Below are 17,022 nucleotides of genomic sequence, written 5' to 3' on the forward strand. Positions count from 1 at the left end.
TTAGAGATTAGCCAACATATCCTACTGTGGAGGACATGTCTGAGCCTGCGCACCGCGCCAAGGTTTCTTAAATAGCTCGGGACCTAACACTCACTTACCTGTGCCCTATGGGCAATACCAGGAGCCAGTGGGCAAATTACAGGAGCGTAAGGTCCGACTCATAGCCAACTCACCAGTTACCTCCAGCATGCAGCCATGCTTGCAATGGGAGGAGTCCTGTATGCACATGCACAACTGCATATGGGTTTGAGCACTTCCTGCTTGTTTAACACCACGCCATTTTTTCTGTTGGTTTGTTTAAAGTAGACTTAAAGAGGACCATGCGATTTAATTAAGGGATAATATACCACCCTCCGCTGATGCTGCCACTCTGCTTGATTTTTTAAAATATGCCTCCTATGCCCCGCTGGATTTCTCCTGCTCAGTATGCTAATACTGAGCATCGGAGCAATGAGGAGGAGACTAAGTCTTTCTCCGTGGGTGTGTCCTTCTCCCTGGCTGTAGCGCTGTCCAATCGCAGCGCAGAGTGTCACAGAAGGAGACGCCCACGGAGAAAGACTCAGTCTTCTCCTCATTGCTCCGATGCTCAGTATTAGCATACTGAGCAGGAGAAATCCGGCGGGGCACAGCGGGGCATAGGAGGCATATTTTAAAAAAATCAAGCAGGGTGGCAGCATCAGCTGCAAGTACAGGTCTATATCTCCCTTAATAAAATCGCATGAAAGGTCCTCTTTAACTCTATCAGACAACACAAGTTAAAAAGGACCTGTCACCAACACCCCTAACAAGTCATATTTAATAAATCACTTTATTTCACATGAAATGACAATTCTGGAGCATTTATTCTAATAAATTTACGTTGTGAAATTCCTCTATTATTCCTGCTAGACATTTATGAATAAAGTCACAACTCGGTGCTATCAGTAGCAAGGACATAACCCCAACTGGTAACAACATCAAGTGATCACATTTAAGTCCACTAAAGGGATTGAAAAAAAAAGTTAAAACATGCTTAATGAAATAATAATAAAAATAGCTAAAGCTCAAAACACCTTTTCCCAATCATCATATAAAAAATAATATGTACCCTAAAATAGTACCAACAAAACTGCCACCTTATCCCGTAGTTTCCAAGGGGTCTTCAAATGTGACATTGCAACTTAAAATTATACGAGTGAAATCTGCCCTCCAAAAACCATATGGCGTTCCTTTCCTTCTGCACCCTGCCGTGTGCCCGTACAGCAGTTTACGATCACAAATAGGTGTTTCTGTAAACTACAGAATCAGGGTAATAAATATTAAGTTTTGGTTGTCTGTTAACCCTTGCTTTGTTACTAAAAAAAATAGATTAAAATGGAAAATCTGCCAAAAAAGTGAAATTCTGAAATTTCATCTACATTTTCCTTTAATTCTTGTGGAACACCTAAAGGGTTAACAAAGTTTTTAAAATCAGTTTTAAATACCTTTAGGGGTGTAGTTTCTAAAATGGGGTCATTTTTGGGTGGTTTCTATTATGTAAGCCCCACAAACTGGTCCTTAAAAAGTGGGTTTTGGAATTTTTCAGACAAATGTCAAGATTTATTTCTAAACTTCTAAGCCTTCCCCAAAAAATTAAATGGCATTCACAAAATGATCCAAACATGAAGTAGACATATGGGAAATGTAAAGTGTTAACTATTATATGAGGTATCACTATCTGTTCTAAAAGCAGAGAAATTAAAATTTTGAAAGTTGCAAATGTTTCCATTTTTTTTTTTTATTTGGTTTTTTTTTTTAAATAAAAATGAAAAATATTGACTGAAATTTACCACTATAATGAAGTACAATGTGTCACAAGAAAATCTCAGAATGGCTTGGATAAGTAAAAGTGTTCCAAAGTTATTACCACATAAAGTGACAAATGTCAGATTTCCAAAACGGCCGTGTCCTTAAGGTGAAAAATGGCAGGGTCCTGAAGGGGTTAATCCCCAATGTACAGTTATACCAAGGTGCAGGAAGGGGTTATAAAACCTGCAGCAAAACTAGCAGCATGTACATACAACATACCTCTAGGTGTACAGGTTTTAGTGTCCATATGTAAACAACAATATTTCCATTCACCGACAGCAGCAGTGCCCTTACAAGTAGTGAAGAACTAGAACTGTAGAGATGTGTCCCTACACTGGCAGCACTGTTTGCACAGTAGTAGGGTTAGGGTATGCCACACGATCAGGTTTCTTAATGCAGTTTTGGAAGCCGAAAGCAGGAGTTAATTAAAAAAAGAAGAGAAGTTGTTTCAGTCCTTTATACTTTCCCTTCTTTATAATGCACTCCTGATTTGTGTGTGTAGGGTGTGATTTGTGTGGGTACACCAGTTGCAAATTTATCAGTTTCTAAGTGGAATAACAGAGGAACAAATGCACAGTTCTAATAGATGCCCCAAGATCATTATTTCATGAAGTATACAAGCAGTTACTAAAACAGACTGTCAGGTGAGCCAAGAGATCCACTTTAAAGGACATCTGTCAGCAGATTTGTACCTACAGTATGAAACTGGCTGACCTGTTACATGAGTACTTGGCAGCTGAAGACATCTGTGTTGGTCCCTTGTTCCTATGTGCCCGCATTGCTGAGAAAAATGATGTTTTAATATATGCAAATGAGCCTCTAAGAGCAATGGGGGCGTTGCCATTATAACTAGAGGATCTTCTCTCTCTGCAACTGCCGTGTCCTCTCCACTTTGATTGACGGGACCAGGCATAGAGAGGGCGCGGCTGTCACGGTCCCTCAGGTGACTGAAGTCAGGAAATCAAGGAGATTGGCTGAGCGTGGAGGAATCTAACAGCCTCCTTGATTTCTCTTGATTCAGTGTTGCTAGGGTAATGACCACTTCCCTTTCTCAGCTGTTGCTCAGTGGTCATCACTTCTACCCTTTATAGTCTGACCCCACCCCTCTGACTATGCAGTAGATAGCTTCATTTGGGTTTGGCTGAGCTGTTGCGAGTTTGTCTCTGGTGTTCATGCTCGTCCGTCTCTACAGAAGTTAAGTGTCGCATTTGTTTGTGTTTGTTATATTCCCTGCTGTTTGTATCTGGGCCTGAGACAGAGACTTCCATTTGTCCATCTGGGGAGGAATGGGTTGTCTCTGGTCCTAACCTTTTCCAGGGCATTAAAGGGATATAAAGGCCTAGGTATCCTGCATATGAATATTCCTACATTCAAGGTCTATTCATATTGATAGATAGTTAGGGCCCGGATTCGGGTTGTCTAGGAGGTGACCTGTTTCTTCCCTAGTTTCCAGGCCCAGTTACTGTTCCCCTTCCCTCCTGTCTTCAGCGTTGAGTTTCCCCCCACACTGATCGTTACAGCGACAGCAGAGCCATTCCCCCCAGGCTCATGTGCATATATTAAAGCATAATTTTTCTCAGCAATGTGGACACATATGAACATGGGACCCACACAGATGTCTTCAGCTGGCAAGTACTCATGTAACAGGTCAGCCAGTTTCATAGGTACAAATCTGCTGACAGATGCCCTTTTAAAAGCTATATAAAAATATAACAAAAACTCATACTTCTAGACTGATGGGGGGGAAATTTGGCCCGTTCTGGAGAATAACTTCTGCTGCTGACACTGGAGCCAGATCTACTGTGTGGAGAATCTTTATGTGTCACTGGAGACTCCCGGTAAAATGGAGATTCTCTTCTTTGAGGTGAGCGATCCCGCATATAGACTGGGTGATAGAGAGGTTTTCTTCTGAAGCCTTCCCGGCTTTCTCTATGGGAAGATGAAAACAAAACAAAAAGAAATGAAAAATTTTTCAATATGCAATTACTTGAATTTTGGATTCCTATTAAGTTTTTACATAACTCTTAATTTAAAACATGAACTGAAAACAATAAAATTTGAGCCCAGTAAAGTGGACAAGTATGTAATTCTTTTTTATGTAAGCCATTTGACCCTGACGACTTACCAGGTGCTAGAGATCATCGGAAGGAAACTGCCCGGTGGCATATAAACAAAAACATCCTATCTGACGGCTACTAACCAAGAATAGACTGAAGCAGGCAAATGCCCCTGTTTGTACAAGGAGGTGTAGAGAACGTTCTCTCACCATGCATCACCAACCAAACATGTCATTCAGAATATTTCTGCAACATGGATCTCATTAATACAAGTCAAAACACTTAAGGATCTCCAAAGGAAACCCAAATGTAATGTACAGATGTGCCCTCCCATACAGTTCCTCTTCGCTCCACAAATCTCTAGATGTATGGCGTGAGATGACCAGCCATGATTTTGCAATACTCTGTCATGACAGGTCTAGGCTACATCTGTCCGTGTGGCCACCCCGTGGTTGTGATATGCACTCTAGCATGAGGAGGGTCTTGCTGGTATTTTGATTTTGGAACCTAATAAACTGAAGTCCTTAAAATGTGTGGAAAGGTAAAGATGGACACATCTATGATCAGATGCGATCTATCTGCTGAAAGGTTCCACATGATCCTTTCATTTTCCAAAAGGAGCTGTGAAAAATGAAAGGTGGAATCTGATGGGTTGCTAGGGGCAACTAAGCCAGTTCTACTTTACACCAGTTTCGGTAACCCTCCCCCTTAGAGCCCAACGAACCATTAGATACACTTTCATTCAATGTTTTTGGATTATAAATCACTTAACCACCCATGTCAGAAAGTGCCGACCTGTTAAACAGACAGCCATTGTCTAATCATTTGTGACAAAAAGGAATGTGGATCATTTCTGTTTGTAAGCTAATGTGTGACCTTTATAGTGTTTAACAATCGCAGGGCTAATAATGAACGACACGTAAAAATAAACGCACCTGTCAATGGCTCCTGTAGCATTCACAGCACACAGGAGAAAGTCAACACTGTGAGCCCTGGACAGGTGGCTCTCAGTCCGGCCACTGACCTTACAAGGAGGATACCATGCAAAAATAACACAGTGTAGCCCCAAGCACGCAACCGCCGTCCGTAAAATGCGGATGTGGTCCATGTTACATCTGCCACAGATTTATCAAACTGGTGTAAAGTAGAACTGGCTTAGTTGCCCATAGTAACCAATCAGATTCCACCTTTCATTTTCCAAAGGAGCTGTGGTAAATGAAAGGTGGAATCTGACTTCAATGGGTCCGCATTTTGTGAACACGAATAGGATCATGTTCTATCTTTTTGCTGAACGGACACACAGAAAGCACACGAATCACCCATATGTCCGTAGATGGACTATGTGCACAAAATGCGGACCAAACAATGGGCCCGCAAATAAGATGCAGACAGCACACAGATCGCATCCGTATTTGGCGGACTACAAAATGAATACGGTTGTGTGTTTGGAGCAGGGCTGTGGAGTCGGTAGATAAATGGTCCGACTCCTCAGTTTTTGGTAACTCCGACTCCTCTGTATTTAATATGCAAATGTATTTTATACTATAAAATACATTTGCATATTAAATACAGAGGAGTCGGAGTTCCCAAAAACTGAGGAGTCGGACCATTTATCTACCGACTCCACAGCCCTGGTTTGGAGATAAACTTCAAAGCCTGAAAGTGATAACCCCTTTGTAAATGGAAGTCAGCATACCTGGTCGCCGCAGGTCTGGGAAGCTGCATCTGGCCATACATCTCCCTTGCTGTGAACATTACAGGAGAAATGCCAATCAAATGCATGGCCGATCATGTAGCACATAGATAGGTCAGGGCTGTTAAAGGAAGAGCCGCTCTTTGTAAGCAGCTATCCCCTCTGGTCACGGGAGCCTCACAGGTCATACAGAAAGGGGTATCCTTACAACACAACCATGTCACATTACATGCCATACACAATCTAATATATGTGTCAAAATTGCACTAAAGCAATGGAAAGGTAACAGAAAACACCTTTAGCATGCATTCACACGACTGTATGTACTTTGGAAAATGCAGATCCGCCAAAAATACGGATGACGTCCGTGCTGCATCCGTTTTTTTTGTGTGAATACATTGTAACCAGGCCTATTCTTGTCTGTAAAACAGGCAATAGGACATGTTCCATCTTTTTTGCGGGACTACGGAACGGACATACAGATGCGGACAGCATACGGTTTGCTGTCCGCATTTTTAGCGGACCCATTGAAAAGAATAGGTCCACATCCGATTGGACCAAAAATACGGTTGTGTGAATGGGGCCTTATAATGTATTCCTGATTATTATTTTTTTATGTCATTTTTGGGGGTTTTATTTTTTACTGAAACCACTTCATTTTTAAGCAGGCTGAAGTTTAAGTTTAAGGTTTCCAGATTCAACTAGGTAGATATGATTGGAAGGCAACCAAAAGTATGTAACTATACTAACATACTACCTAGCAGTGCCCAGAGAAAAATATCCATACAGCTTGAAAAATACTGTCCAACATATATAATATAAGCAATTATTTTTCTCTATTGAATATATATTTATATATAGGAGTCTAAAATAAGGACATGTATATAGAGTTGTAAAGAGGAAGAGGAAGCTGATTTCGCAGCCATAATCCAGTTAGTGAAGATAAGGCAATAATAAAAATGTGTTTTCACAAGTATGTGACTTTTTACGCTCATTTAAACAGGTGAGGAGTCATTAGCACCGTTGTGTCACTTCCACAAGTAGGGTACAACCAAACATTAATAACTGGTGCAGAATTGGTGGAGAAGTCTCACCCATGGTATGTGGTCTGCAGCTGTGGGGTCTTGTGACATTTCCAAAGATGTGCAACCATTTTTACACAAGTAGGAAACAGAAAATGAAAACACACAAAGATAAAAAAAAACATCTTTTGAGGAAGTATGATAAGGCTGCTTACTAGTTAGTCACTCAGTGTCCTGCACTACAACATTACTTATACCCCTGGTCAATCTAGGAGATTCCCAGAAGAGACACAATGTGCCAGAGCAAAAACAACACAGACCGCATTGGTAATTTGCGGCTCCTCGATGGGGCCTAATAAAGGAATTCTCTAGTATTTTTATATGGATAACCTAGCCTTAGCATCGGTCATCCATATCACATTGCCAAGTATGGGCCATGTGCAATACTTGCCAATCGACTTTTTACAGATTGCATTTATGCTTCATAGTTTGGGAATCCTGCGAACAGATTAAAGGGGTTATTCCAGGTAAATAAAATGATAACCTATCCTCAGGATAGATCATCGCTATCACATCAGAGGGGGTCCAAGTTCCAGCACCACCGTCGATCAGCTGTTAGAGTTTTGGTGAGTGCAGCCAACTCCCGGCAGCGTTCCAAGCACAGAGCCGTACATTATACACTGCAACTAGGCCGGGTGACGTCACATGGCCTAGGAAGAGGCCTCTGTGCTCACGGACCCCCGCCGATTTGATATTAATAACCTATCCAGAGGATAGGTCATCAATGTCATTTACTGTAGACAGAAAATAAAGAAATCCAGCTTCTGAAAAATGTGTCACTTTATTCCAACGTTAAAATCTTCACATACAGAGAAGAAAAAAAAAATACACAGGTTCTACGCGTTTCGGACCTAAAAAACTTAATTGTCCTTACTCATGAGTTTTTTTTTTAGGTCCGAAACGCGTAGAACCTATACGTTTTTTCCTGTATGTGGAGATTTTAATGTTGGAATAAAGTGACACATTTTTCAGAAGCTAGATTTCTTTATTTTCTGTCTACAATTCATGTCAGCCGGGTCCGGGTTGTATCCGTGCTTCTGAGTGGCCGAACGCAGGTGAGCGCTGCTTCAATGATCTTTTTCCACCAATGTAATTTACTGGATAACCCCTTTAAATCTCACCCTGTGTGAAACTGGAATGCTGTGCACTGTCACCGCTGGAGTCTCGTTTCTTCATTTTCTCTAATATAGAGAGTATGTGAAATAGAAGGACTTTGTTGGGTGGTCGTTTCACATGACAATCAGGCATTGAGTACACAACTTGTTCCTTCTAACAAGATTTTACCATCTGTGACTATTACCTCACCTGAATTCTGGATGATCACATGGATGTTATGCATAACCTGAATATTTTTGTTACACAATTATAGACACAAAAAAAATAAGACCCGCCAAGAAGGAATTGATGAAATCGAAAGAAACTTCTAAAGAAATGAATGAAAATCCATTGTGAATGAAACGATGATATATGTGCTTACAATATTAGAGTGAAAGGAGGCTCTAATGCCCTGCCGGGCCGCCTCTAAGGCTGGATACTAGATGAGATACGGTTGGGCATGGCGGCATACAGGTTCCATATGGTATCCTGCTGCACATTTGACCATAGATGTTGCAGCTGGTCCTGTACATCCTGCACACTCATACGCTGCAGCTGGTCCTATAAATGCCCAATTAGTGATAAATCTGGCAGGTCAAGGAAGCATTGCTGTGTGTGGGCAGGAATTATCCTGCTGAAAAGTGCCAGATGGAAGCCCCACCATGAGAAGCAACATATGTGGCTGCAGTGTGTCCTACACATATCGCTGGGCTGTTAGTGTCCCTTGTATCACTACTAGAGGTGACAACTGTCATATGTGATGGCTCTCCAGATGATAACACCAGCAGTTCGAGGACTTGAGATCAGCACACCACCAGGTCTCCATACTAGTCAGCGGATCAAATGATCCTCTCTACTGGTGGTCTGCGTGCCCTCACATCAACACTGCTCTAAAAACCTAACAGCTAGGTCTTAATGTCCTATATGGCGTGCAATTCATCGAAATGACCATCTTGCTTCTCTCACTACCCAAAAGTAGTCTCAGAGTATTTTTATAGGGCAGCAGGGGAAGCTTGTGGCAAGACCCAGAGTCTAATGAGACCACACCTCTGAGCTGAGCCACTGAAAGTGTATGGGCACCTTAAAGAGGACCTGTCACCTCTCTTGATATGTCTTTTTTACTAACTACTTGCATTCCTCATGTAATAACCATTCTGGGGGTCTATTCTTTTGACTCTGTGATGTTCAATTCCTTTATTATTCCTGCTAGACGTTTATGTATGAATTGCCAGCAGTCTGCAATAACGATCCAACTGGGTGTTACCAGATGGGGTGTGCCTGTACAGTCTGGCAATAGCAGCCCTGACTAGACAACCTCAACTGGTGACGCCCATGTGGAGCTTCACTGCACACTGCTGGCAATGCATTCAAACTTCTGGCAGGAATAATATAGGAATTGCGCAATATATAGCCATAAGAATAGATTCTCTAGAATTGCTGTAGCTAGTAAAACAGACATGTCAGGAAAGAGGACTGGTTCTGTTTTAATTTCTAAATGAGGTCAATAAGATTTCATTTGAAATGTATATTCAGATTTAGATCAGGTATACACAGCTGGATCACTGCTGCTTCCCTGCTACAAGCTGCCCACAAATATCTTCTGGATATAGCATCTCTCCCCATGTCTAGGTAAGGCTACTTTCACATCTGTGAATTTGCTGGATCCGGCAGGGATCAGCAAAAACGCTTCCGTCAGGATAATACAACCACCTGCATATTATCTCTAAAATTGTGAAGACGGATCTCTCTCTAAAACCACTGTAAGTCAATGGGCGCCGGATCCGTTTTCTTTTGTTTCCGAGAAAACGGATCCGGCACCATTGACTTACATTGTGTTTCACGCCGGATCCCTCTTGCACCACATCCCATGACGCACTCAAAAACGCTGTTTGCATGGTCATGGGAACACAACCAAACGGAACTGAATGCATTCTGGCGCACTCCGTTCCGTTTAGTTTTGTCCCCATTGACAATGAATGGGGACAAAACGGAAGCGTTTTCCTTCAGGATTGAGATCCTATGATGGATGTCAATACCGGAAAGGAAAAGCGCAGATGTGGAAGTAGCCTAAAATATCACAGTTTCATTCTGAGAAATGCAATTAACATAAAGGCTCATTTAGCCGAGTAGCTAATCGTTCAGGTGACCCACCGACTCAACGCCAGAGATAACCACAAGCATCCTTCATGCTGGATCATATACTCGCTTAAACGATGACAGCTGACGGATCTAGTCCTGGTGCCTACCGGTGAAAAGTCACACGATGTGCATTTATATTACCACAATTCATTAGCGATAAATGATAATTTACTTGTTTGCATCAGCGATTTTACAAGAGTTTTTAGTAAAAACGTTCAGTCGCTACACGAGTATCGTCCACCATGCATCGCAGCGATTATCTACCCGTCTAAATGAGCCTTAATAGGTAATTATTATCCAACAATTCAAATGGGGCCTACATAAAATGCACCTGGTAAGGGCGACCTTCAGGCGAACTCTGAGAGGGCTGCTAACAAAGCTCACTTCATGTCAATTGCCCTAACAAAGTTTTATTACTAGGAGAATGTTTATAGTATGTAAACTGGGGGCACAGGAGGCAGGCGTATTAGCCTGTGTGCAAGGGGATGGAGGCTCATCAAGTCTGCTGCCTTTATGGTAGCCAGCAAACACAGGTCAATGTTTGAGCAAAGTCTACAGTGCCATATATGAGGGGACATTGTTTATTGTCATATAGTCAAATACAGTTACAGGGATAGCTGCACATGTACCGAGAAGAGCACATGCATGCAGCTAGTAATAAGCATAATATATTACCAGTGATGGGCAGTTCGCCGTGTTCGCCAGCGAACACATGCCGGCTGCCATCTTGACTCACAAGTCCGGCGATGCACAGGTAAGCCCTTACCTGTGCAGGGAGCCGGTCTGAAATCAAATGCGGTCACCGGGAGCAGGCAGTTCCGAGAACAGCCGCCGGGGGCCTTCATCGGGCTGTTCCCGGAACTGCCTGCTCCGGTGACCGCATTGGTTTCAGACCGGCTCCCGGCACAGGTAAGGGCTTACCTGTACATTGCCGGACTTGAGTCAAGATGGCAGCCCGCATGTGTTTGCGGGCGAACTGGCCATCACTGTATATTATTATATCGATAGTCTAATATGCATCCTGCTGGCGCTGTGCTCGGAGCATGGCCGCCGAGGAAGGATCTCATCCACCAGCAGCCTCCATTCTTATACTGTGGATGGTTTGTCCCCAATGTAAGTGAATGGAGGAACAGTGTATCGGCGGCCATGTTCTAAGCACAGGTCAGCGGATGCATATTAGACTATCGGACATCAGTGCTGATGGTTTAATAATGCTTATTACTAGCTGCATGCATGTGTTGTTAGTAATATGAACTGGTCCACCACTTTAAGGGTACTTTCCCACTAGCGTTTTCTTTTCCGGCGCTGAGTTCCGTCCTAGGGGCTCAATAACGGAAAAGAACTGATCGGTTTTATCCTAATGCATTCTGAATGGAGAGAAATCCGTTCAGGATGCATCAGGATGTCTTCAGTTCAGTCACTGGACGGAGGAAAGACCGCAGCATGCTACGGTATTATCTTCGTCCAAAATTCCGGAACACTTGCCGGAATGCCGGATCCAGCCATAATTTACATTAAAATGTATTCGTGCCGGATCCAGCATTAAAAATACCGGAATGCCGGATCCGTCCTTCCGGTCTGCGCATGCACAGACCGGTAAAAACGTGAAAAAAAATAGAAACAGATCGGTATGTCCGTATGACAAACGGAGAGACGGATCCGTTCTTGCAATGCATTTGTGAGACGGATCAGTCTACAAATGCTGTCTGTTTGCATACAGATTGCCCGATTCGGCAGGCAGTTCCATCGACGGAACTGCTTGCCGGAACACTCTGCCACAAGTGTGAAAGTAGCCTTATCCCTTCACGACCCCCCACCATACATGTACGGCAGAAGTCTGGGTTTTAACGGCTGCCCCGGCTTGTATGTCCCTTAATGACCAAGCCAAATTTTGAAAATCCAGCTTATAGAGCTACATCAGAGAATAACTCTTTCTGACACCGTTTTTTGTCACATAATGTACTATATATACATAGTCATAATGGCCAGATACAATTTAAATTTCTTATTAAGAACATAAAACAAAAAATAAAACAATAAAAAAACTTTTTTCATATTTTAACTCTAATATGGGATCATGCACACGACCGTATGTATCTTGCGGTCCGCAAAAAATACGGATGACGTCCGTGTGCATTCTGTATTTTGCGGAACGGAACAGCTGGCCCTTCATAGAACAGTACGATCCTTGTCCGTAATGTGGACAATAATTAGGACATGTTCTATTTTTTTGCGGAACGGAAATAGGGAAAAAAGTGACATATATATGTACATACTGTACTAGTGTGATAGGAAAGTTAGATGTACATGTCTACTTTATTTTGCCAGCATTTATTATTATTTTTTTTTTTAAATTTAAAACTACTATCCCTACAATGTTAACTGAAATTATGAAAAATATGTGGTATATTTTGTTTTGCTGGACCAAGCAAGGTATGGAGAGGCACAAAGCTGCCAGAACATACAAGTACAATTAGATCCCATTTTGAAAAGTTATGGGGGTTATTGATTAAACAGAAACACGCCTAAATTAGGCGTATTTCTGGCGCAGATTGCGGAGCAAGAGTCCTTTGCAACCTGAGTTTTCTCCCCGCTCACGCTATGTCTAAAAAAGTGGGAGTGGCGTGGAAGGGTCGTCATTTTATACGACAAGTTTAGGCATAGAAAAAGGTCTAAATATAAGACAGCTATATTTACAAGTAGCGGAAGATCCATGCCTCTACATAACTTCAGCGGATCCACCGCCAGTGCACGGCTTTATAATGCCCCCCTACGTCCCTCAAGGTATTCATATAGCAGTGCAGTGAGTCATTGGAGGCCATCAATTTCAACTAGGTGTGAAAAATTTAAATTTGTGCATCATTCAGGGGATATATCTTTCATCCACTGTACAGGAAATGTACCCCAAATGTATTGCCCTGTCTCTTCTGTATTAGAAAATACCCCCACATAGACCATAATCTAGTGATCCCCAACCAGTGTGCCTCCAACTGTTGCAAAACTACACCTCCCAGCATGCCCGCACAGACAAAGGCTGTCCGGGCATGCTGGGAGTTGTAGTTTTGCAACAGCTGGAGGCACATTGGTTGGGAAACACTGCCATAATCTGTTGTCTGGCCACATGGTGAGACCCAAAGGAAAGAAGTTTAGCCTGACATTTATAGGACCCACTCCTCGCCTGCAAGCAAACTACGGAGCTAGCAAAATGATGTTATCCCCCCCCCCCCCCCCCCTCCCCTGCACAACCCCTTTATTAACCCAGTGAAGTATGATAAATTTAACACATTCCTTCACACAGAGGCCTGGCTTTTCTGGACAGGTGTCACATTGGTAACTAGTTTGCCTACTTATCCCATTCTTATAGCAGATTCTGCATCTTTTTGGGGGTCCTGTCCACAAACAGACTTCTGCACTGTGCTGCTCCTCTCATGTACAGAAATGTGGCTGGTCCTGTCATGTCAGTCCTCTGCTTTCACCAGCCTTTAATTGTTGGTTGGATGTTCCTTTTTTATTGCAGCATACAGTGCCACATGCCATTGTTTCTAGAAGAGGATGGGCACATGTGCATAGAATGTATTTATATAGAAAACGTACCCCTTCTCCAAAAGAGGGTACACAAGATCCCATACAATTTTTCCTGCTGTGTTGAGTGACGGGGGAAATTCTGGGGGGGGGGGGGGACAATTTGGGTATCTTTACCCTCATAAACCTTGGATTTATATCTGTATACCGAGTCTTTTTTTGCAAAGTTTATAAATGATCATGCCAAACTGGGCCCTTCTGCTTGGCCAATATTGTCTGACACAGAGATGGCCTTTAAATAAAGGACTAGCAACTCGCCCACAGCAACATTTATATTGGGGACTGTAGGACTGTGTGAATTGTTCCGCTGAGGCTATTTAATCTAATCTTATAAAGCAGGTCATGGCTGGGGTCATCTCTAGGAGGGGAGAAACGCAGGAAGCACAGTATGATTTCAAAGTGCTTCCTTGACATCATGTTCCTGAAGTTAGGGGTGTCCAATATAACAGTGTTCCTCAACTGCAGTCCTCAGGGCCCACCTGCCGGTCATGATTTGAGAATATTCACAGTATGAATACATTGGTCAGTCCTGATGCATTGACACTAATTATATCACCTGCTTAATACTAAGGAACTGCTGAAAACATGAACAGCAGGTGGGCCCTGAGGACTGGAGATGAGGAACATTGGTCTATAATATCAGATGACCAGTAGGATCTAACTGAATTTTTTTCTTATTAGAATCATATTTAACCACCTCAGGACCGCCGTACGCAGGATTGCGTCTTTGCGGCGGCCCTGCTCTTCTGGGTGGACGCGCCGGTGCGTCCTCTCGCGAGACGCGAGATTTCCTGTGAACGCGCGCACACAGGCGCGCGCGCTCACAGGAACGGAAGGTAAGAGAGTTGATCTCCAGCCTGCCAGCGGCGATCGTTCGCTGGCAGGCTGGAGATGTGTTTTTTTTAACCCCTAACAGGTATATTAGACGCTGTTTTGATAACAGCGTCTAATATACCTGCTACCTGGTCCTCTGGTGGTCCCCTTTGTTTGGATCGACCACCAGAGGACACAGGTAGCTCAGTAAAGTCCCACCAAGCACCACTACACTACACTACACCCCCCCCCCGTCACTTATTAACCCCTTATTAGCCCCTGATCACCCCATATAGACTCCCTGATCACCCCCCTGTCATTGATTACACCCCTGTCATTGATCAACCCCCTGTAAAGCTCCATTCAGATGTCCGCATGATTTTTACGGATCCACTGATGGATGGATCGGATCTGCAAAACGCATACGGGCGTCTGAATGAAGCCTTACAGGGGCGTGATCAATGACTGTGGTGATCACCCCATATAGACTCCCTGATCACCCCCCTGTCATTGATTACCCCCCTGTCATTGATTACCCCCCTGTAAAGCTCCATTCAGATGTCCGCATGATTTTTACGGATGCACTGATAGATGGATCGGATCCGCAAAATGCATCCGGACGTCTGAATGAAGCCTTACAGGGGCATGATCAATGACTGTGGTTATCACCCCATATAGACTCCCTGATCACCCCCCTGTCATTGATCACCCCCCTGTAAAGCTCCATTCAGATGTCCGCATGATTTTTACGGATGCACTGATAGATGGATCGGATCCGCAAAACGCATCCGGACGTCTGAATGAAGCCTTACAGGGGCGTGATCAATGACTGTGGTGATCACCCCATATAGACTCCCTGATCACCCCCCTGTCATTGATTACACCCCTGTCATTGATCACCCCCCTGTAAAGCTCCATTCAGATGTCCGCATGATTTTTACGGATGCACTGATAGATGGATCGGATCCGCAAAACGCATCCGGACGTCTGAATGAAGCCTTACAGGGGCGTGATCAATGACTGTGGTGATCACCCCATATAGACTCCCTGATCACCCCCCTGTCATTGATTACCCCCCTGTAAAGCTCCATTCAGATGTCCGCATGATTTTTACGGATGCACTGATAGATGGATCGGATCCGCAAAATGCATCCGGACGTCTGAATGAAGCCTTACAGGGGCATGATCAATGACTGTGGTTATCACCCCATATAGACTCCCTGATCACCCCCCTGTCATTGATCACCCCCCTGTAAAGCTCCATTCAGATGTCCGCATGATTTTTACGGATGCACTGATAGATGGATCGGATCCGCAAAACGCATCCGGACGTCTGAATGAAGCCTTACAGGGGCGTGATCAATGACTGTGGTGATCACCCCATATAGACTCCCTGATCACCCCCCTGTCATTGATTACACCCCTGTCATTGATCACCCCCCTGTAAAGCTCCATTCAGACGTCCGCATGATTTTTACGGATCCACTGATAGATGGATCGGATCCGCAAAACGCATCCGGACGTCTGAATGAAGCCTTACAGGGGCATGATCAATGACTGTGGTGATCACCCCATATAGACTCCCTGATCACCCCCCTGTCATTGATTACCCCCCTGTAAAGCTCCATTCAGATGTCCGCATGATTTTTACGGATGCACTGATAGATGGATCGGATCCGCAAAACGCATACGGACGTCTGAATGAAGCCTTACAGGGGCATGATCAATGACTGTGGTTATCACCCCATATAGACTCCCTGATCACCCCCCTGTCATTGATCACCCCCCCCTGTCATTGATCACCCCCCTGTCATTGATCAACCCCCTGTCATTGATCACCCCCCCCTGTCATTGATCACCCCCCTGTCATTGATCACCCCTCTGTAAGGCTCCATTCAGACATTTTTTTGGCCCAAGTTAGCGGAATTTTTATTTATTTTTCTTACAAAGTCTCATATTCCACTAACTTGTGTCAAAAAATAAAATCCCACATGAACTCACCATACCCCTCACGGAATCCAAATGCGTAAAATTTTTTAGACATGTATATTCCAGACTTCTTCTCACGCTTTAGGGCCCCTAGAATGCCAGGGCAGTATAAATACGCCACATGTGACCCCATTTCGGAAAGAAGACACCCCCAGGTATTCCGTGAGGGGCATATTGAGTCCATGAAAGATTGAAATTTTTGTCCCAAGTTAGCGGAACGGGAGACTTTGTGAGAAAAAAATAAAAAATATCAATTTCCGCTAACTTGTGCCAAAAAAAAAAAATTTCTATGAACTCGCCATGCCCCTCATTGAATACCTTGGGGTGTCTTCTTTCCAAAATGGGGTCACATGTGGGGTATTTATACTGCCCTGGCATTCTAGGGGCCCCAAAGCGTGAGAAGAAGTCTGGTATCCAAATGTCTAAAAATGCCCTCATAAAATGAATGTGGGCCCCTTTGCGCATCTAGGCTGCAAAAAAGTGTCACACATGTGGTATCGCCGTACTCAGGAGAAGTTGGGGAATGTGTTTTGGGGTGTCATTTTACATATACCCATGCTGGGTGAGAGAAATATCTTGGTCAAATGCCAACTTTGTATAAAAAAATGGGAAAAGTTGTCTTTTGCCAAGATATTTCTCTCACCCAGCAAGGGTATATGTAAAATGACACCCCAAAACACATTCCCCAACTTCTCCTGAATACGGCGATACCACATGTGTGACACTTTTTTGCAGCCTAGGTGGG

General features: G+C 43.6%; 1 protein-coding gene across 2 annotated transcripts in view; it reads right to left on the reverse strand.

The window, feature by feature from the left end:
• Nucleotides 1-17,022, reverse strand: part of PPHLN1 (periphilin 1) — a 112,001-nt gene that overhangs the window by 42,952 nt on the left and 52,027 nt on the right. For both annotated transcript variants that reach the window (XM_040410835.1, XM_040410843.1), the window contains exon 6: nt 3,554-3,756. In XM_040410835.1, the coding sequence (XP_040266769.1) occupies nt 3,554-3,756 (203 nt within the window). The remainder of the gene's footprint in view (nt 1-3,553; nt 3,757-17,022) is intronic.

Source organism: Bufo bufo, chromosome 1, assembly GCF_905171765.1.
Source record: "Bufo bufo chromosome 1, aBufBuf1.1, whole genome shotgun sequence".
NCBI lineage: Eukaryota > Metazoa > Chordata > Amphibia > Anura > Bufonidae > Bufo > Bufo bufo.